This window comes from Hemiscyllium ocellatum, chromosome 12, assembly GCF_020745735.1.
Source record: "Hemiscyllium ocellatum isolate sHemOce1 chromosome 12, sHemOce1.pat.X.cur, whole genome shotgun sequence".
Taxonomy (NCBI): domain Eukaryota; kingdom Metazoa; phylum Chordata; class Chondrichthyes; order Orectolobiformes; family Hemiscylliidae; genus Hemiscyllium; species Hemiscyllium ocellatum.
Window position 1 is genome coordinate 65,549,533 of NC_083412.1, and position 23,166 is coordinate 65,572,698.

General features: G+C 40.8%; 1 protein-coding gene across 1 annotated transcript in view; it reads left to right on the forward strand.

The window, feature by feature from the left end:
• Positions 1-4,461: 4,461 nt before the first annotated feature.
• LOC132820596 (suppressor of tumorigenicity 14 protein homolog) overlaps positions 4,462-23,166 on the forward strand; it is an 81,927-nt gene continuing 63,222 nt past the window's right edge. The window contains exons 1-4 of the mRNA XM_060832801.1: positions 4,462-4,510; positions 7,037-7,277; positions 8,155-8,255; positions 8,783-8,907. Of these exons, the coding sequence (XP_060688784.1) occupies positions 4,462-4,510; positions 7,037-7,277; positions 8,155-8,255; positions 8,783-8,907 (516 nt within the window). The remainder of the gene's footprint in view (positions 4,511-7,036; positions 7,278-8,154; positions 8,256-8,782; positions 8,908-23,166) is intronic.

Genomic DNA, 23,166 nt, shown 5'->3' on the forward strand with positions numbered 1-23,166 from the left:
TGGTTTCCAGCATCTGCAGTCATTGTTTTTACCTATCATGGTTTAAAACACAACCGTGCATTCTTTCAGGGGTTATGTTACTTCAAGTAACATTATTAAAGAATGAATATGTTGTTTTCTAGGAACATAGAAATAATAATACATAAGCACAAAATCTAGAAATGGAGTGCTTTGTTTTTATTTTTACATTTATCATAGGTGGGAAAAACTCAAGATGCACCAAGTTTATTTTACCTTTTGGATCCAATTCCAAGCCATAGATACTTACTGCTTGTTAGAAAGGATAAGTATTGTACAGTTCATTGCATTTATTTTAACTTTAAAGAAAATATCCCTTTAAGTGCAGTTTGGAGGCTGAGTTATTGTTTATTGCATTTGAGGAAATCTCACGTTGATTAAGCAACAGAAAACAGAGGAGTGAAAGGATATATCCATTCTCAGTCAGTAATTGGTAAAGCCTTCAATGATCAGGCCTTAGCCATACATCCTGTCAAAAGTGAATAGATCACAATCACATTGTATTTCATATTTCTTTACAGAGGACATGCCCAACTGAAATAGAAAATGGTCACATCATTTTTCACTTTCAAATAATCGTAATAATTTGTCAATTTGTTTCAGTATGACTCTCTCAGTGTTAAAAATATTGATTGAAGGATCCAAAGCATTGTGGGGTCTACCTACAGACTGCAAGTGATCAAGAAAGCAACTCACATCACCTTCTTAAGAGCAGCTAGGGACAGGCAATGAATGTTGGCCCAGTAAACGATGTTCACCTCCCATGAATGAATATTTAAAAAATCACAGGGACTCAAGTCTATGCCTTAATTGTGCTCCTTAAAGTATTAGGTTACCTTTTCAATAGTGAATCTTCCTATTTTGGTTTAATTCAAAAGATTTTGATTTTGATATATTTTTCCCTTGAGTTGTCACCTATATTTACAACATCATCACATTTTGTAGTTTAATACAACAGTAAAATTGATGGTCTTGTTGCTGATTTGATGTACTGTTTCTGTACTGACTAAATAGCTGTGTATATGAAGTTGCAGTGGTGATCTGATAAGCTGTATTTGCATTGGAAATTACTTTTATTCCAGTTACATGTGTTTGAAGGTGTGTGAAGTGTAAGGATTAAATATAACTACCCTGTATTAGGAAGTGATCCAAGTTAGTGCAGTTCTGGGGGAGGAAAGAGCCATTCTCAAAATATTCTCCATCTTGCTAAAAAATAGGAGGAAATTAAAGTAATTAATACAAAAAGAAAAAAAATTCTGTCCCTATCAACAATTAATTTCCTTGCACATTTGAGTGGAATTCAAATGTTGAATCCAGGTGTTATTCTACTGTTCTTTTCTTATATAATATAAAAACAAGGAAAAATATAATTGTACCCCAATTTATTTCAGGATATTGGTTTATAGAGGACATACCCGACCAAAGTTGAAAATGGACACATCTTTTTTCACTTTCAAATAATTGCAATACACCACTTTATTTCAATATGACAGGAATATTGATCGAAGGATCCAAAACATTGCTTATTCACATACTGATAATACTGTATTTTTCATGTTGATCCAGAGCAATATGTTCTAGGAGAAAGTGAGGACTGCAGTTGCTAGAGCTCAGAGTTGAAAATGTGTTGCTGGAAAAGCGCAGCAGGTCAGGCAGCATTCAGGAAAAAGGGCTCATGCCCGAAACGTCGATTCTCCTTCTCCTTGGATGCTGCCTGACCTGCTGTGCTTTTCCAGCAACACATTTTCAGCCCAGAGCAATATGTGGCAGTATCCACAAGGCCTGTCCTTGACTGTAAGGGATGCTAGCCCAGAGGAAGAAAATACTCCACTCGTGTGTAATGTGCGGTTAAACTTCAACAAGTTATGTCCTACTCCACTTTCCTTGCATTTTCCTTAATAAAAGTTATTTTATCCCAGATAAGTTTGTCATCTAGTTGTTTTTTGAACAAGGATGCAGCATTTGCCTTTTCATTTAAACTACTCACACTGTGCTTCTTGGAGCAGAACAACCTGTCATGATGTAATATGGAGATAGTGAGAACTGCAGATGCTGGAGATCAGAATGGCTAAAGAGTAGAGCTGGAGAAAGCACAGCAGGTCAAGCAGCATCAGGGGAAAGTAGGAATTGGCATTTCAATTCGGAAACTTTCATCAGGACTGGTGCATCCTTGTTCAAAAAACTACTAGTTGACACTTAGGAATCAGAGAGTGAAAGCAACTGTTAAAGGCAATTCCAATGAAATAATGAACCGAAAAAAAAGAAGTGGCAAACTTACCTAGGTTAAAATAACGTTTTTAAGGAAAGGGGAGCAAGTCCTGATGAAAGATTCTGAGCTGAAACATCGGCTCCCCTCCTTCTCTGATGCTGCTTGACCTGCCGTGCTTTTTCCAGCTCCACTCCTTTTCCGCTATGGTGTAATATGGAAAATACACCTGGAAAGAACAGTCTACCAGGCGTACATTTTGGTTGTCTACTTACCTCCATATGTATTGCAGTCTTTTTACTATACACACGAATATTGACATATGCACAAGTGAAAATCAGTGTAAGCAGTTGGGAACCACCAAATTCACATATATTCCTCGTCAAAGTATGAAAATGTAAGTTTGAAGCCATTACTCATGCACATTAGGTATGGCATGTGTAATAACACACAATCATATTAACAGTTTCATTTTCGGGTTTTGCTAAAAAAAAGGCACATTGTTATGAGTTCTTTTGTCTTCCATTTAATAGGACAATTTACAAGAATATCAATATCAAGGGTAAAATCAACATTCATAATGCATCAGAGTGCTGATTATTAGAAGTGATGCTGTGGAGATTGCTCTAATTAATGATCATTGACAATTACCTGCCAGGAGAAAGTGAGGACTGCAGATGGTCGAGATCAGAGTCGAGATTGTAGTGCTGGAAAAGCACAGCAGGTCAAGCAACATCCGAGGAGCAGAAGAATTGACGTTTCGGGCATAAGCCTTTCATCAGGAACCTTCCTGATAAAGGACTTATGCCTGAAACATCGATTCTCCTGCTCCTCGGATGCTGCCTGACCTGCTGTGCTTTTCCAATACCACACTAATTAACTGCTGGGTTTTGTTTAGATTTTAAATCAGGCAGGTTGAGTGATTGTTCATGTTAGGGCTATTTGGTGTAGTTGTGTCCCTATCTCTTGACCATAAAGTGCTGGTTCAGGTTCCACTTACCACAAAGGTGTGTCAAAACCTGTCTGACAAGTTTGATTAAAAATGTGTTTTTGGCTGATGGTTCAGAGTATTGCTCTGAGAAATGAACCAGCAAATTATGATTGAGTTGAAACAAACACAGTGAATGTGAATGCTCTTTCTGTCTGCAAAGGACAGAGTCCTGTGTATTGATCCAAAAAAAAGAGGAAGAGTTGGAGAAACTCAGCTGGTCTGGTAGCATCTGTAGAGAGATAAACAGTTAATGGTTCAAATCCACTAAAATAGATAAGTTCTTGAATAGTAAGGGTATGAAAGGTTGTGGGGAAAGACAAGAGAATGGGGTTGAGAAACATATCAGCCATGATTGAATAGTGGAGCAGACTGAATGGGCCAAATGGCCTCATTATGTTCCTATACCTCATGGTCTTATGGGTTCTTTGTCAGACCCTTCTTCATTGCAGATGCAAGCCTGGTTAACAGACATAGTTTGTAATATGAAAATATAAATGGTTGCACCTTGAAAGAACCCAAAATACACACACATACACATGCACCCACATGTAAAGGGAGAAAAGAAAGCTGATTTATAATTTTCATAATTTTATAATTTTGGCCAATAAGCCTTAGTTCTTGAAGGCAAAAAGGATAAGATTGAGATGTTCAGATGGCTGTCAGTCTGACATTCTGGTTATAAGGATGACATCAAAAAAGTGCTGTTGATTCTGAGATCCTGCCAAACACAGCTTTCTCAGGAAGCAGAGTATAAAGGAGTCTTCCAGTTGCTCTTAAGGAGGACAATCAGACTTCACACTGAATTCACTTCAATGGTGCAGCGGAAACAGGGGAAATAATCTGAGTAGCTAGTTCTTTAGCAGGCTTCTCCCCGTTGAAAATTGAACTGTACAAAACATTGTTTAAACAGAACAGCAATAAAGTTCAGTCATGAAAAAGGTCAGCTGTTCCTGGAAGTGAGTTCAACCAACCAAGGTCAGCAATTATCTGGAACAATGCAGTTTTCAATAAATATTTTCTTAATAAAAGTTCAAATGTATCTTTTCATCGTCCTTTCAAAAATAATGTATTCAAGTGTGTACAGTCATTCATACTCAAGTCCACAAAAACCATCATAATAGATAATTGCCTGATGTCAGGATACCTCATTGCACCTGGAGTCAACATTGAGGACTTCAAAGGCAACTCCCTTCCAATTGAATACCCCTGTGGTGTCATCTCTAGTGGGTCTGTCCTGCTGGTGAGAATGGACATAGCCAGAGAAGGTGATGGTGGTGCTGGGTTATCAGTGTCATGTATGATTCTGTAAGTGTAATAATACCAGGCAGTTGTTTGATGGTCTGTGGAACAACTCTCAACTTGCACTTTGCCAGATTGACAGGATAAGTGTGCTGTTGTCATTTCTGATGTCTAAATCAACACCACCTTGTCAATCTGTTTTATTATTTTGACTGTTATGTAGTGGGTGTAATACAACTAAACAGTTCATGATGCCTTTTCAGAGAATATTTAAGAATCAACCACATTGCTGGGGTCTTGTTTCATATTTAGGCTAGCAGGTAAGGATGGTGGATTTCCTTCTCTGAAGGACGTTAGTGAGCCAGATAGGTTTTTCATGATGATTAACAATAGTTTCAAGGCCCTAAGACTAGCCCTTAATACCAGATTTTCTTTACCAGTAATGCTGTTATGGACAGAATTTAAGTTTTAGAATTGAACTCTCTCCCTGTCCTCATGTCATATCCATGAATCGATTGTGATTTAATTTTTCCTCTTTTAAAACAATGATTGCATACTTCCCCTACCCTTTCTGTTTGTTCATTTGTAAGGGCTGCAACATTGTGCTGAAGTTAAATCAGAAGTCAGATTAATTCAACACATGCTTAGATAAGAGGTATGTGATCAGTTTGGGAGGCAGAGGGAGTGATTACTTTGCAACATAGGAATGCTCACAATATAGAGGGAAGAGATCAAAGCAGAAAGGCTAAAGATATTATTCAGTTAGTAATAACTTAACTACAAAGAAACTGAGATAGTAACTTAGTCACATCCTTGTTTTTGAGATGGAGTCCAAAAGTCCAAAGCTTGAGTAAACAGCCTTGAATTCCTTTGTGGGCATGTTTGGTTGGCTAGCCAGTGGTTGTCAAGTTATAAGCAGCATCTTCTCTTTAAAATTCTCTTCAAAGGTCTGATAAATAATTTTTTGAAATGTAAGTTCTGTTCTACTGTTTTAATTAACAAAAATTGTTTATTTTCAGAGAACACAGACACAGTTCATTATCTTTTTACAGGCAAATACATATAGATAGGTATTAAAGTTATTTTCTTCGAGGAGAAAGTTGTTAAAGTTATTTTGTCAACATTTCTTTTAATCTGAAAATGGCAGATGCCCCTCAAATACAATCACAGAAATAACAAAAAAGGGTTAGTGAGGGTCAACTAAAATTTAATACTGAAACACCTCCAAAACTCTTGAGACAAAAATAGAAATAGCTGGAAAAGCTCAGCAGGTCTGGCAGAACTTTCTGAGGAAGAGTCACTTGACCCAAAATATTAACTCTCCACAGATGCTGGCAGACCTGCTGAGCTTTTCCAGCAATATATGTTTTTTGTCTCTGGTTTACAGCATCAGTTTTTATCCAAAAGTCTAGGACCACTAGGTTTTGTTTCTGCATGATACATATAAAATTCAGAACTTTTTACACTTGTTTTGAACTAGCTGCTGATTGCAGGAAAATCATTTGTCCAGATCCTTAGCAAGGGGGCAACACATTGCTATGAGCCCAGATCAAAGCAGAGCAACAAAACTGGTGTGGGCATATTTATATGGAAAAGACAGCATCCAAATTTCCTCAATACTCTGTTTGTTTTACACCTGCCTCGGAGCAGATAAACAAAAAATTCTGCTCCCAACTGTATGTTTGTGAATCTAGTAAGTTGAATACAACAACACAATCCACAAGTGGCACCTTTCCACCGTTGCAGATAATGCCGGTGATCTGACAATGAAAGGAAGCATGATTCTGGATTAGTGGTGCTGGAAGAGCACATAATGAAAGGAAACACTCAGCAGGTTCCTATATCAACTAAGAAACCATAAAGGATTCTCCTTCTCAACCTTCACCCTTGTCTGAGGTTAGTGACCCTCACCACCACCAATGGTCTATCTCGTAGAGTCATCCAGTGCATGAATAGTGCCTTCAATCAAACTCATCCATATTGACTCATCCTATTGCCTGTGTTTGGCCCATTTCCCTCTAAACTTTGCCAATTCATGTATCTGTCCATATTGTATTAAAACAGCAGTCCTATTTTCTCAGTGTCTGTGTGGGTTTCTTTTGTGGATACCGGTTTCCTCCCACAATCCAAAGATGTGCAGGTCAGGTGAGGTGGCTGTGCTAAATTTGCAATAGTGTTTAGGGCTGTGTGGGTTAGGTGCATTTGTCAGAGGTAAATGTTGAGTAGTAGGGGAATGGAAATGGGGCTGGGTGGGTTATTTTCCAGGGTCTGTGTGGACTTGCTGGGCCAAGTGGCCATTTTCCACACTGTAGGGATTCTATGGTTCTATCTCTGAGCAGGTTGATTAGAAAAGAACAAATTCAGCTTGTGTTTGCGGGCAAAAAAAAACAAACAACTGCGGATGCTGGAAATCAGAAACAAAAACACAAATTGCTGGAAAAACTCTGCATGTACAGTTTCAGGCTCCTTCTTCAGAATGGGTCACTGGACCTGAAACTTTAACTTTGCTTTTTCCCCACAGATGCTGCCAGACCTGCTGAGTTTTACCAGCAATTTCTGTCTTTGTTTCGTTGCGTAAACAGTACGTGAATACAGCAAGATTGGACAGTATCAGTGCACATATAAACAGTCCACATTTGAAGCCGCCCGCCGTTTAGCAGACTTGGACCTGATGTTTGAGGAATACAAAGGCTCTGAACGAATAAGATTGTTTGGTGTCGAAAAAGCTGCTTTTGAAGACTCTCAGTGGGGCGCAGGGCGGCGCAATTTCCCCCACAGGCCACGTGCCCTGATGGTTAAGATTCCTGTGCAGTTTCTGCGCCTGTAATGCGCTGCCCACTTTCAGTTGGGCGAGCCCAGAGTGGCGCAAAATTCTGCTGGGATCGTGGGCTCTGAGAGGCTGCTGTAAAAATTGCTGGGAAAGGGCGGTTGAGAGAGTAAATCCACACAAAGTAGGATCGGAGTGCTTCTGGAGGTTTGTGGAAGCGAGTTGATCCTGAGGAGATTCTGCTTTTAACGAAGTAAGGCGATGTTAACTTTTTCAAAACAGAGGATCTCTGAGGTCTTCACTGTTTCAGAAGCAGTTGCTCATCAACAAAAGCAGGTAACATCCTCCAGTGGGCAACAGGTAAGGTGTCATCACCTGGAATGAGAAATCAGCTGAATTTTAACGATCACGCTGAAAAAAAATTGAAGCAGTTTAAAATCTTTTTTAAAAGTCAACCCATGAATTCTAAATACTTTTGTTATTGATGACAATTTCTCGGTAAACCTCAAAGCCTCGGAGGAAACATTTCTTTTCCATAGAGATTCATTATTTCATAAAATTACAATGCTAGTAGCAGTTTGCCTCATCAGGTGAAATTTATTTAGTGTGTGATGTTTGAAACATAGACTCAGATAAAACGCGTTTATTTCCGTTAATCAATTGTTTGTTATTAATCGTCAATTGCAAAGTTTATACTGACATGTCACATTTCCGAGATTCACATTCGATAAATCTTATTGTAACAAACAGAAATAAGCCGCTCATAACAAAATAATTGCCCTAATCACAAAACTGATGTGCAAGTTACCTGATGCAATGTAAATTTTAGTCTAAACTTTTCTTATTTATTTAAAATATAAACTACACTCAGGTGCACAATTTAAAACGAAACCGCAGGCTGTTAAAGTTGCGTTTGATTTAAATATTTTTCAGTATCTATAGAGACAAAAAAAAACACGTTTCTTTAACAGCTTTGCCTTTCAAACATGCTGCCCCAGGATCAAAATTTCATGATGGACAGAGTTGCAAACAAGGTGAAATAACAATGAAAGTGCTTGAGTCACCATCTGCACTGTAAGTGTGACAATTATCGGAGAAATTCCAGTATACTTTAGGTGATCAAATTCTGTTTCTACTTTTTTTTCTTCTTCAGAAATATCCTATTGCAGATTGTAACAAAGAAAGCTTGCCCACCGATCAGTGTCTCAATCTCTCATCGGCCCATTCTGTTGGTCCATTAGCACTCAAAACCTACCTCTGCCCTCTGGAGTTCTCCTCCTACAATTTGGCAAGAAGTGAACCCTGCAGAAGATGGATCCTTGGCTCGTTGCCCATAATCCCTCTAACAGCAGCAATAATTGTTGTTGTCTTTTGTTACTGTTTCTGTAAGTTTAAATCCTGCATTTTGGTTACGTAAATTAGAAGTCAAGTGGCTACTGTCTAGGCTGAGTTGACAGTGCTGTATAAGTTTAGCTTCAGTGTCTATTTCAACTTAGCAGAAGTTCCATGTAGATAGTATCTCCAGAATGTGGATGTAAGGTGTGATTGTTCTCCTTTTCAGCGCCTGCCATCTCCATTTTCTACCTGAGTGGAAGTCTAGAAATCTCTAACCTCACCTACACCAATGAGTTAGGAGACCCACGCTCACAGCAATTTATTTCACAAGCACAGGCAGTTCAAAATTATGTGAGTTTCAAGTTTTTTTTGACAGTACCATTTTGATCAGTAGCAAGTGTAAGTAATATGTGTGGTTATGTTATGATAGTGCTATTATTTATGATCTATTTTAATGATTACTTTCACTTTGAGCAAGAAAATGCTTCTGAACCTTATGATATAATTCAAACCAAAAAGGTTACTATGAAGATAGCATTAATAAAGGGAAGATTAGGTAGAGAGCAGATGAATGCAAAAGAACTGGTGGCCTGAAATGCATCTACTTTAATGCAAGGAGTATAGTATAAGGCAGATGAATTTAGGGCTTGGATTGGTGCCTAGGAGTATGATGTTATTGCAGTCACAGAGACTTGGTTGAAGGAAGGGCGTGATGATTGGCAACTAAATGTTCCAGGAGATAGACGCTTCAGACAGGACAGGGTAGGAAGTAAAAGGAGGGGTGGTGGTGGTGGAGGAGGTGGTGGAGTTGTATTGCTGGTCAGGGATGATATCACGGCTGTGCTAAAAGAGGACACTATGGAGGTCTTGGGTAGTGAGGCATTATGGGTGGAGCTGAGAAATAAGAAGGGTGCAGTTACAATGTTGGGGCTGTATTACAGGCCTCCCAACAGTGAGGGTGAGGTAGAAGAACAAATAGGTAAACAGATTATGGAAAGATGTAGAGGCAATAGGCTAGTGGTGAAGGGGGTTTTAATTTTCCCAACATTGACTGGGATACACTTAGTGTAAGACATCTGGATGGGATGGAATTTGTAAGAAGCATCCAGGAGAGTTTTCTAGAGCAGTATGTCAATGGTCCAACGAGGGAAGGAGCCATATTGGACTTGGTACGGGGGAATGAGCCAGGACAGGTGGTAGAAGTTGCGGTGGGGGATTTCTTTGGGAACAGTGACCACAATTCTATAAGTATTAGGATACTTGTAGATAAAGATGAGAGTGGTCCTGAGGGAAGGGTACTAAACTGGGCCAAGGCCAATTATATCAAAATTAGATAGGAGCTGGGAAATGTGGATTGGATACAGCTATTTGAAGGGAAGTCCAGATTTGATATGTGGGAGGCTTTCAAAGATAGGTTGACGGTAGTGCATGTACTGTTGAAGGCAAAGGATAGGAAGGGCAAGATTCATAAACTGTGGATGACCGGAGAAATTGTACGAGTAGCCAAGTGGAAAAGAGAAGCGTACATAAGGTCTAGGCAGCTAAGGACAGAACGGGCCCTGGAGGAGTATCAGAAGCGTAGGACAAATCTTAAACGAGGAATCAAGAGGGCTAAAAGGAGTCATGAAATAGCTTTAGCGAGTAGAATTGAGGAGAATCCAAAAGCATTTTATTCTTATATAAGAAGCAAGTGGGTAACTAGGGAAAGGATTGGTCCACTAAAGGATAATGAAGGAAGGCTGTGTGCTGAACCTGAAAGTATGGGTGAGATTCTGAATGATTACTTTGCATCAGTGTTCACTGAGGAGAGGAACCTGATGAATCTTGAGATTAAAGATAGAAGTTTGATTAGTCTGGATCATGTTGACATAAGTAGGGAAGATGTGTTGGGTAGGCTAGAGGTTATTAAGGTGGACAAATCCCAGGACCGGATGGGATCTATCCCAGGTTGCTGAGGGAGGCAAGAGTGGAAATAGCTGGGGCCCTGACAGATACCTTTGTGGCATCCTTAAATACAGGTGAGGTGCCGGAGGACTGGAAGGTTGCTCATGTTGTCCCCCTGTACAAGAAGGGTAGTAGGGATATTCCGGGTAACTACAGACCAGTGAGCCTGATGTTGATGGGAAAGTTGCTGGAGAGGGTACTGAGGGATAGGATCTATTTATTTTTAGAAAAGAATGGCTTATCAGTGATAGGCAACATGGTTTTGTGCGGGGAAGATTGTGCCTTACCACCTTAATAGAGTTATTTGAGGAAGTGACCAAGTTGACAGATGAAGGAAGGGCTGTTGATGTCATATACAAGGACTTTAGTAAGGTGTTTGATAAGGTTCCCCATGGTAGACTAATGGAAAAAGTGAAGTCATATGGTGTGCAGGGTATTCTAGCTAGGTGGATAAAGAACTGGTTGAGCAACAGGAGACAGAGAATAGTAGTTGAAGGGAGTTTCTCGAAATGGAGAAAGGTGACCAGTGGTGTTCCACAGGGGTCAGTGTTGGGACCACTGTTGTTTGTGATATACATAAATGATATGGAAGAGAGCACTGTTGGTATGATCAGCAAGTTTGCAGATGACATGAAGATTGGTGGAGTAGCAGAAAGCATAAGGGACTGTCAAAGAATACAGGAGGATATAAATAGACTGGAGAGTTGGGTGGAAAAGTGACAGATTGCTTTCAATCCAGACAAATGTGAGGTGATGCATTTAAGCAAGACTAATTTTAGAGCGAATTATACAATGAACGGAAGAGCCGTGGAAAAAGTTGAATGGCAGAGAGATCTGGGAGTGCAGGTCCATTGTACCCTGAAGGTTGCTGCACAGGTGGATAGAGTGGTCAAGAAGGCATATGGTATGCTTGTCTTCATTGGACAGAGTATTGGATATAAGAGCTGGCAGGTCATGTAAAAATTGCACAAGACATTGGTTCGGCCGCATTTAGAATACTGTGTACAGTTCTGGTCACCACGTTACCAAAAGGACATGGACGCTTTGGAGAGGGTGTAGAGAAGGTTTTATGAGGATGATGCCTGAGGTGGAAGGTGCTAGCTATGAAGAGAGGTTGAGTAGGTTAGGTTTGTTTTCATTAGAAAAAAGGAGATTGAGGGGGGATATGATTGAGGTTTACAAAATCATGAAGGGTATAGACAGGGTGGATAGAGACAAGCTTTTTCCCAGGGTGATGGATTCAATAATGAGAGGGCACGGTTTCAAGGTGAGAGGTGGAAAGTTTAAGGGGGATGCACGTGGCAAGTACTTCACACAGTGGGTGGTGGGCGCCTGGAACGTGTTGCCAGCAGAGGTTGTAGAGGCAGGCATGGTTGATTCATTTAAGATGCGTCTGGACATATGCATGAGTAGGTGGGGAGCAGAGGGATACAGATGCTTAGGAATTGGGCAACAGATTTAGACAGTAGATTTGGATCGGCTCAGGCTTGAAGGGCTGAAGGGCCTGTTCCTGGGCTGTAAATTTTCTTTGTACTTTATTCCTTTAGAAGCCAGTTTATCAATATGTTTTTTATAAAATTTAGTTTGAGTGGAAAGTATCAAATGCTAGTTTTGCATGTAAATCTTATGTGTAAGTAGTCATTAGAGCCAGGTTAACATACTAGAGAGGCTATTCTCTCCTTGTAAGGAAAAAAACAAGGAAACGTGGGTCAGTGGGTGACTGACATTAGGAAGAGCAGATAATGTAACTCCTCCAGTTGGCACAGTTTTAAAATAGTCCAATTGGAGGAACAAGAGCAGTCACTTCAGATTTCATTAGATTTTTGTGTAAAAGTACTATTAACAACAATAAATATCAAATTACGCATTACACTACATTAGCAATTCAGCCACTTTCAGATTTTATCTTGGTTAAGTAGATCTTTTGCACCATAAGTACAAAGTGCCATGTAAACATTACAGTGTAGTCAATCCCAGACTCAGTAATGGTGAGGACTAGCATGTCATTGTATACAGATCAACAACTATAGAGATTTGAATGTAGTTTGGCAATGCTTTAAAGTTAACCTGATATTTGCATTTTTTCACTGCATCTGTCAATGGGCAGTATCCCAGCAATTCCTGAGCAATACTTTGCTCAAACATATGCAAATAGGGAAGATATGTGGTGATCATTGGAGACACAGTTACCAAAGTGCTTTCACAATGCAATTGCATATTCATTTCTGCATTGTTGAATTTCTTTTTTTTTGCTGACCTGTCTTTATTTGTGCTGCGAGAGATTTGAACTTTACAACAGAGTTGATTTAGGAACCATCCTCACTTTGGTTATAACTATGGTATCTTTAGCCTTTTCCTCTTACAATATTGAAGCAATGACACAGGACGGCTTGCATACCAGACAGCAGAAGCAGCATTTGATAAATTGACCAAAGCAATTCTGGAATATATGGAACATTCCAATATCCTGCTGTTCTACCAGTCCCAGTCATTGAATAATGGTGGGCAATAGACATCCAAAATATCCCCATCTTCATTGAAGGAGGAGCCCATTTCATCAATATTGCCATTTCTTTACTGTTGCTGTGTCTGTTATGTACATATGCCACAGAAACTGCAGTGGTTCAAGAAGGCAGCTCACTGCCACTTTATCAAGGGTGTTAGGGATGAGCTGGCTTTATCTGTGACACTGATGTCTCTGGTAGAATTTATAAAAATATGCTTTTGAAACTCTGTCTTCATATCACTTAATTTCTACATTTCAATTTACCTTGTCTTTTATTTTATTGTTTTCTGCTTTGATGGAATCCAGTTTCATTGACCTTTACCTTGGTTTTTAAATTTGAAAATTCAATACTACATTTGAAATATAGATGCAATACTCAAGTTGAGGCCAAACCAATGTTTTCAACAGATTGAACATAACTTTCATGCTTTTGTATTATATGTCCCCGTGAAAATGCCCAGAATACTGTCTACTTAATCACTCTCTCAACATGTCTGTCACCTCTGCTCCTGTACCATTTAAAATTGTACCCTTTATATTATCTCTCTCCAATCTTCCCTGCAAAATAAATCACTGCAGACTTCTATGAATTAACATTCAGCTGCCACAAATTTGATCAAGACCACCAACCTATCTATCTCCTTTTGAAGTTCTTTACTGTTCTGATTTTGATTCACGACATTTCAAGTTTTGTATGACCTGCAGATTTTGTGATTGTTCCCCGAACATCAAATTTAAGATCTTTAGTTGGGTTTGCAGTCTGATGCATTTGTGTGTGCAAGTGATACAAAAGTGCACAGGACCCTGTTTTAAGCAGGCAAAGGGAACTCGCAGATGCATTGTACCTTTGTCAACAAAGGGGTTATAAAGTCAATCAGTCTCTGCAGCAGCCTCATGGCAATGACCTGACCAATCAGAAACTGAGAATTGTTCTTGCTGTGACTCCATGCCAGTGATGGCCCAACCAGTCACCACCCTCTTTTCATGAAATTGTCATTTTCTTTCAAGTCTAATTCTTGCATTCTAGTCCTGATGAGTGCAAAATGAAAAGCAACAATTTTAATATCTTTTCAGCAATGTTTAAGTTCTTATTTTGCTCACAATTCTGCTGTGCAGAATTTTATCTAATGCCTGTGAGAAATCTATTTGTACTACATGAACAGCATCAATTTATTTTTATTTGTTCCTGGATGCAGGTGTCATTGACTAGGTCAGCATTTATTACACATCTCTTATTTCCCCGCAGAAGGTGGAGGTGAGCAGCTTTCTTGAATCACTACCGTCCTTGATACGTAGGAACACCCACAAGGCTGTTAGGAAAGGCATTCCAAGATGTTTGACCCAGTGACAGTGAAGGAATGGTGATTCAGTTCCACGTCAGGATGGTGTGTGACGTGGAGGACATCTTGCAGTTGATGGTGTTCCCATGACAATGCTAAGCACGTCCCTTGAGCTGGTAGAGGTCATGGGTTTAGAAGGTGCTATAGAAAGAGGCATTGTGAGTTAATGCAGTGCAGGTAGCACACATTGGTGGTGGAGGAATTGAATTTGATGGTGTTGGATGGGTTGCCAATCAAGTGAACTGCTTTGTTCTGGACTGTGTCAAGCTTCTTGCATGTTGCTTGAAGCTGCACCATCCAAGTGATTTGGGAGTATTCTATCACACTCTTGACTTGTGTCTTGCAGATGTTAGCCAGGGGAAACAGAGGTGAGTTACTTGCTACAGATTTCTTAGCTTCTAACCAGCCACATTATCTTTAGTTTTGATCAGTAGTGACACTCAGATGTTGATAGTAGGGGTTCAGTGATGCTTATGGCATTGAGTAACAAGGGGAATTGATTAATTTTTTTCTTGTTGAGTGGTGGTGTCCACTGTAATACTTACTGGGAAACTCACTGGAAAACAAGCCCTGCTATTCCTGGAGTCATTTCAAAGTTTAAAAATTTAGTGAGTACACAAAATTTCCCAATTTCTCTGTCTTTTAGATTTGATTGACAGAAACCAGGTTTCTATGTTTAACAAGAATAGTTATTTATTATAAATAAATAGATTCTAGCTGCTGGTAAACAATTATGAACTGTTGACGTATAATTCTGTAATCCCCTGAAAATGCTCCACCTACTCACATATAGATAGCACAAAAAACATTGATGTCATAGGGTACAAGGCAAGACCGGGAAGGCAATTCATTCATTTCTGTCTACAGAGTACACTGAAATGATACCTTTGGCTTGTCAGGTCTTGCTGCCCCTTGATCTTCTTCCGCTGAGTCTTTTCACTTGCTTGCTGGAGGCAGAGAGTGACTGGTTCAATTTAACTTATAAAGTCTCTGACATATTGGTTAAAAGCCATAGCTCACACCAAAATTGGAGGTGTAGTAGACAGTGAAGAAGGTTACCTCAGATTACAATGGGTCCTTGATCAGATGGGCTAATGGGCTGAGGAGTGGCAGATGGAGTTTAATTTAGATAAATGCGAGGTGCTGCATTTTGGAAAAGCAAATCAGAGCAGGACTTATACATTTAATGGTAAGGTCCTAGGGAGTGTTGCTGGACAAAGAGACCTTGGAGTGCAGGTTCATAGCTCCTTGAGAGTCACAGGTATATAGGATAGTGAAGAAGCTGTTTGGGGACCTTATACAGTATTAGAAGATCATGAGGGGCATGGATAGGGCAAATAGACAAGGTCTTTTCCCTTGGGGGGGGAGTCCAGAACTAGAGGGCCTAGGTTTAGGGTGAGAGAGGAAAGATATAAAAGGTACCTAAGGGACAACGTTTTCACGCAGAGGGTGGTATGTGGATGGAACGAGCTGCTAGAGGAAGTGGTGGAGGTTGGTATAATTGCAGTATTTAAAAGGCATCTGAATGGGTATACAAATAGGAAGGCTTTAGAGGGATATGGGCCACATGCTGGCAAATGGGACTATATTAGGTTAGGATATTTGGTCGGCATGGATGAATTGGACATCCCTATGACTCGATAACTGATAAGAGAATATAAACTGGATTTGTTCAGGCTTGAACATTTTACTAGCAAGGAAAGGCTGGCTGCTTCCATTTCAGAAGTACAATAGTTTCTGACCAAACATTCAAACCCACATGCTGTTCAGCTTCCTGGGAGCCAATCCTTAAGCTGTTGGCAGGCAAAAGGCCTTTGTCATTGCTCTGTGGAATGGTGTTCAGTCATCAATCAGGTACTTCCAGCCAATCTCCTCTCCCGCACACACAGCCTGGCTCCAGCCCGACTGTTGTACCCACTGGGTGGCATGTTGGTTCAGTGGTTAGCACTACTGCCTCACAGTGCCTGGGTTCTATTCCAGGCTCGGGTGACTGGTTGTATGGAGTTTGCACATTCTCCCTGTGCCTGCATGGGTTTCTTCTGACTGTTTTTGTATCCTCCCACAGTCCAATGATGTCTAGGTTAGGTGGATTGTCAATCCTAAATTGCTCATAGTTTCAGATTTAACCATGAGAAATGCAGGGTTACAGGGATTGGGTAAGACTGTAAGTCTGGGTGGGGTGCTCTTCAGACTTTTTCCACACTGTAGGGTTTCATCTCTTCCCGTTGCTTGGACAAACAGCAGTGCAAACAGCATCCACAATGAGTGTCAGGTAAACTGCTTCTAAAATGTGTATCCATAATCGTTGACCTCCAAAAGAGCTCCCCTTCCCTCTTCAGTCTACAATCAAAAGCACAAGAAAAAAATTGTCTGTACAATGGTCATTGCCTTGCACTTGTGTGACATGAATGTTACTAGCCATTTATACCAGTGCAAGTCTGGATATTGTCCACATCTTTCTGCTTATGGAAATGGACTGCTTCAGTATCTGTCTCAGCTCTGTATCTGCCAACATCTCGACTTGGCCTTCTGATGGCAGGAAGATCATTGATGACACAGTGAAAGTTTGTCAGGTCTAGGAAATTACCCTAAGGAGCTTTTGCAATGATGTCCTTATGCAGAGATAACAGACTTTAAATAACCCCAACCATCTTCCCATGTTCACTTTTTAAGAGCTTTCCCCCAATTCACACTCACTCCAGTTTTGCTAGAACTCCTTGATGTCATAGCCAGTCAAATTCTGCCTTGATGTCAAGGGCTGCCTCTCTCAACTCACCTCTGGAATTCACCTCTTTTGTCCATGTTTGAAACAAGGCTGTAATGAGGTCAGGAGCTAAGTGGCCCTGGCAGAACCCAAATTGGACGTCACTGAGCAACTGTTGAGCAGGTGCTGTTTGATAACACTGTTGATGTCACCTTCTGTCACTTTACTGATGATCGAGAGCAGAACGATGGAGTGGTCATTGGCCAGGTTGGATTTGTTCTGTTTTTTTTTAGGTACATGACATACCTGAACAATTTTCAATATTATCGGGTCGATGCCAGTATTGTTACAGTACTGGAACGCTTGACTATGGGAGCAGCGTGTTATGAAGCACAGAGTCACAGAGTTATACAGCACAGAAGGAGACTTTTCATTCAAGTTTTCCATGCCAACCAGATATCCTAACCTGATCTAGTCCCATTTGACAGCACTTGACCAATATCTCTCTTTCCTTCCTATTCATAAAACCTTCTAGATGGCTTTTAAATGCTGTAATTGTATCCATGTCCACCACCTCCTCCCGCAGCTCATTCCATAAATGCATCACCCATTGCATGAAAAAGTTGCCCCTCAGGTCCCTTTTAAATCTTTGCCATCTTACCTTAAACCTATGCCCTCTAGCTTAAGACTCATTTACCCTGGGAAAAAGATCTTGGCTATTCAGTCTATCCATGCCCCTTATGATTTTACACTGCATATGATTCTATAAGGTCACCCCTTAGCATTCAATGCTCCAGGGAGCTGCAGCCTATTCAGTCTCCCCCTATAGCTCAAACTCTCCAAACCTGACAACGTCCTTGTAAATCTTTTTTGAACCCTTTCAAGTTTCACAACACCTACCCTCTGGCAACCAGAATTGTTTGCAGTACTCTAAAAGTGGCCTCAGCACCATCCTGTATAGCTACAACATGACGTCCAACTCCCACATTCAATCCACTGACCAATGGAGAAAAGTGTTCCAAATGATTTCTTCACTCCCATGTCTACCTGTGATTCCACATTCAAGGAACTATGACCTATGCCCTTTGTCTCTTTGTTCAGCAACACTCACCAAGGCCTTACCATTACATGTATAAGTCTGACCCTGATTTGCCTTACCAAAATGCAATACTTCACATTTATCTAAATTAGACTCCATCTGCCACTCCTTGGCCCATTGGCCTATCTGAATACGGTTCCATTGGACACCAAGATAACGTTCTTCACTGTCCAATGCACCTCCAATTTTGGTGTCATCTGCAAACTTAATAATCATACCTCTTATCCAAATCATTTATATAAATGATGGAAAGCAGAGGACCCAGCACTGGTCCTTGCATGTCTTCAGGACTGTTGCCTGAATTTTGTCAGGGCCCATAGCCTTCATATAAAATGTCTTGAGCCATTTTTTAAAATTTTGTGCTCTGAATTGAAATGGTTGAAGACCGTTGTATGTGATTCCTGGGACTTCATGAGAAGCATTTCTGTATTAAGATGGCTGCTAGTATTTCAATCTTTTGCACTGATGTGCTGGGCTCCTCCCTCATTGAGGATGGCAAGATTTGTGGAGCCTTCAGCTCCTGTTAGTTGACCCCCAACAGTCCAATCTGGATGTGGTAGGACTGCAAAGCTTAGATTGGTTGTGAGATTGCTGAGCCTTGTCTGTTGCTAGCTGTTTCCTTTGCTTGGCACACAAGTAACTCTGTTTTGTAGCTTCACCAGGTTGACACCTCATTTTTAAGAATGCCAGGTGTTGGCGTTCTGTCCTCCACATTTCATTGAAACGGTGTTGATCACTTGGCTTGAAGGTAATAATAGAATGGGTTTATGCTGGGTCAGGAAGTACAATATAATTATAATTCTGCTGCTGTTGATGGCTCACTGGACCTCAAAAATGTCCTGTTATATATTGTGATGTGGAGCTACCAGTGTTGGACTGGGTGGACCGAGTCAAAAATCACATGACACCAGGTTATAGTCCAACAGGTTTATTTGGAAGCACTAGCTTTTGGAGTGCTGCTCCTTCATCAGATAGCTAGTGGAATAGATCATAGGAGTCAGAATTATAAGTTGCTAGATTTATTTGAAAATTGTCTCGGTGGCGGTGTTGCACAACAAGGTATTCTTACTGTAAATATGGAACGTAGTCTTTATGTAGACTGTGGTAGTCACTCCTACTGATCCTGTCATGGACAAAATCATTTGCAACAGATAAATCATTGAAGTCAAATTCAATTTGATTTTTTTTCCTCTTTTTGATTTCCTCAGCGACCCCTGCAGTTCCAATCTAACAAGTATGTCCTTTCAGTTCAGTCAGTAGTGATGCTATTTAGCTCCTCCTGGTGATGAATATTGAAGACCCCCACCCACACTATGTTCTGTGATCTTTGCCATTCTCAGTGCTCTTCCATTTGGTGTCCACCTTGGAAGAGAACAGACTATCAACTAATGGGGGTTGGTTGGCAGTAGCTGGTAATTAGTATGAGATTTCATTGTCCATGTTTGACCTAATGCTGTGAGACATCATGGCATCCAAAGTCAGAGATGAAAACTCCCAGGACAACTCCCTCCTAACTGTAAATCAGTATGCCACAACTTCTGGTGGCTCAATCCTGCTCATGTTACTGGACATACCCAGCAATGGTGATGGTGGTGTGGGGCAATGATGGTACATTGTGATTCCATGAGAATCATTGTTCCAGACTGTTGCTTGACCAGTCTGTGGGACGGTTCGCCTACCTTCAGAACAACCAGATGTTGCTCAGAAGAACTTTGCAGAATCTACAGCAAGGTATTTGCTATTGTCATTTCTGGTGACAAGGTCACTGCTGGATGGTCTGTTGATTTCATTTCTTTGTTTAGACTTTGTTGTAGTGTTTTGGTACAACTGAGTGGCTAGCTAGGCCATTTCAGATGGTAGTCAAAGGTAAATCACATTGATGTTCGGCTGGAGTCATATGCTGGCCAGACCAACTAAGAATGGAAGATTTCCTTCCCTTTCCAAAGTGAGACTATTGTGGGTAGCAGTGTATTTTTGGCAGTACAGGTTTGATAGACTGAAGGGCCTCTTCTGTACTGTATATTTGATTGATTCTATATCCTGTTCACAAAAAGCAGAACAAATCAAAAGCAGCCTATTATTGCCCCATCAGTCTACTCTTGAAATTCAGTAAAGTGATGGAAAGTGTCATTGTAATTTGCTTTTTAATTCCAGATTTCACTATGTCACATTGGGATTTAAATCCATGTCCCAGAATATTACCTTGGAATTCAGGATTGCTAGTCCTGTGACACTATTACTACACCGCCACCTCTCATTTATCAACTCTCTCTGTTAGCTTATCAAAAAACCCCAGCAGTGTAGTTAAATATGAGTCACCCTTAACAAAACTATCTTTAATTAGCTCACAATAACTCAAATAACTATTAACTTTGTCCCAGATTATCATTTCTAAAAGCTTCCCCACATTAAGGTAACCCGGTAATTGCTGGGTTTATCTTTCCATGCTGTATTCACAGCTTTTCAACTAAACAATCTGAAGACTGGGGAAGAATTTCATGTCCACTTTTGTGGTCAATCACTCATCATCAATCCAATGCCAAAACATTTTGGCATCAGTCTTGATTGTTTTATCACGTTGACCGACCAGCAACATCTCCAGGAGACCAGATTCAAAGTCAAGATGAAAGTGAGGCTTATACAGAAACTGGTGGGTACTACTTGAGGCAACAGGGCCATTGCAATATGCACTGCTTCACTTACCCTGTTCTATCCAACAGCAGAGCACTGCTGGTCAACTGGCTGAGGAGCCATTACACAGTATCAATTCAAATTTTTGTGGATATCAACCTCCAAGAAGATATGAAGATTATTTCTGGATATTGAGACCAATACAGCTGGAATCCCTTCCCGTGCTATCAAATATTAAACCGCTTGATTACCGCAGGAAACAAAATCCCTCAAAATAACCCCACAGTGAATGAAGCAGTCCTATTGACACAGACTTCAACATAAACCACATGCTCATCTGAAATCTTGTCACTCTTACTGCAACATAATCTCATCCAACAAGCCTGCGACAGCCCCACTCTCAATGATGAACCCTCTGGCTGACTGTAACCTGGTAAGCAACCTGTATGATAAAGGCTCAGGTTTCAATCTTTCATGGAAAACCTGGAAACTATCCACCGCTTAAGGACAGACCAGGGAGAGTTTGGCCATGAGTAGAACATAAGCAGCAGTTCAAATTGTGATCATGGACATTCAGGTCAGACCATTGCCCACATACTGAACTCCTGCCCCATATGATCCATTCCCACAATCTCAACATTGAAGTGTCACTGTTTCTCCAGCCTGTTACTTTTAGTGCAGGTGGAGAGGTGTCCTGAACGAGTGAGTAAGCAGCATAGAAGGCATGAAGGATTAGTGGTGATGGGATTGAACAGGGTGACATTGAGTGAGGAGAGATGTTATAAGCATAAGCAAGTGTGGTAGAGCATGAGCCCTGCTGGGAAGTGGGTCCAGTGTCAGAGATAGACTTAATGTGAGGCATTATAGAGACAATGTGCACTTATACTGGCACAGTGGCAAAGTTCATTGACCTTCTTCATATATTTCAGTGCATTACTTCAGATGAGCCTGACATCGATGGTGGGCAAGTTGTCAGAGGGAATCGTCAAGGACAGGATTAACATGTATTTGGAAAGGCAAGGACTGATTAGGGATAGTCAACATGGTTTTATGCTTAAGAAATCATTTCTCATTAACTTGATTGAGTTTTTGAAGAAGTAACGAAGAGGATTTTTGAGGGCAGAATGGTGGATGTGATCACCTTCAGTAAGGCATTAACAAGGTTCCTCATGGTAGACTGGTTGACAAGGTTAGATCACACGGAGTAAAGGGGGAACTAGCTATGTGGAACTGGCTTGAAGGCAGAAGACAGAGGGCGGTGGTGGTAGATTGCTTTTCAGACTGTAAGTCTGTGACCAGTGGTGTGCCACAAGGATCAGTGCCAGGTCCACTGCTTTTGTCATTTATAGAAGTTATTTGGATGGGAACACTGGAGATATGGTTAGTAAATTTGCAGATGACACCAAACTTTGAGGTGTAGTGGACAGTAAAGAAGGTTACCTCAGAATACAACGGGATCTTGATCAGCTGGGCTAATAGGCCAAGCAGTGGCAGACAAAGTTTAGTTTTTGATAAATGTGAGATGCTGCATTTTGGAAAGGCAAATCGGAGCCGGACTTATACACTTAATGGTGAAGTCCTGGGGAATGTTGTTGCATTGAGTATAGCAGTTGGGAGGTCATGTTGCGGCTGTCCTGCTTTGGAAGGATGTTGTGAATACTGAAAGGATTCAGGAAAGATTTACAATAATGTTGCCAGGGATGGAGGGTTGGAACTATAGGAATAGACTGGGGATATTTTCCCTGGAGCATCAGAGGCTGAGGGGTGGCGTTATAGAGGTTTATAAAATCATGAAGGGCATGGCTAGGGTAAATAGACAAGGTCTTTTTCCCAGGGTGAGGGAGTCCAGAACTAGAGGGCACAGGTTTAGGGTGAGAGGGGAAAGATTCAAAAGGGACCTAAGGGGCAACGTTTTCACACAGAAGGTGGTGCATGTATGGAATGAGCTGCCAGCAGAAGTGGTGGAGGCTAGTACAATTAAAACATTAACATGACACAGCTGGATGGGTATGTGAATAGGAAGGGTTTAGAGGGATATGGGCCAAATGCTGGCATGTAGAATTAGATTTATTTACGAGATCTGGTCTGCATGGATGAGTTGGACCAAAGGTTCTGTTTCTGTGCTGGATAACTCTACGACTCTGACTTTTTAACTGACCCTGCATTAACCTGGGTGGTAAACTCAGTCCAGCTGGCATGATCTGTTGTCGTACCCTTTCTACTCATCCTGGGGGAGATTCACGTCCTGCCCATGCACTGCCCCACCCAGCAGGACTTTAAGGTCCTGCCTGCAAAGCGAGGTGCTAATTTATACTTTGCTGTTATGTTAAGAACCGTGCATGGCCCCTCCAGATTAACAGTGCTTGTCTGGGTGGACAATGGAATT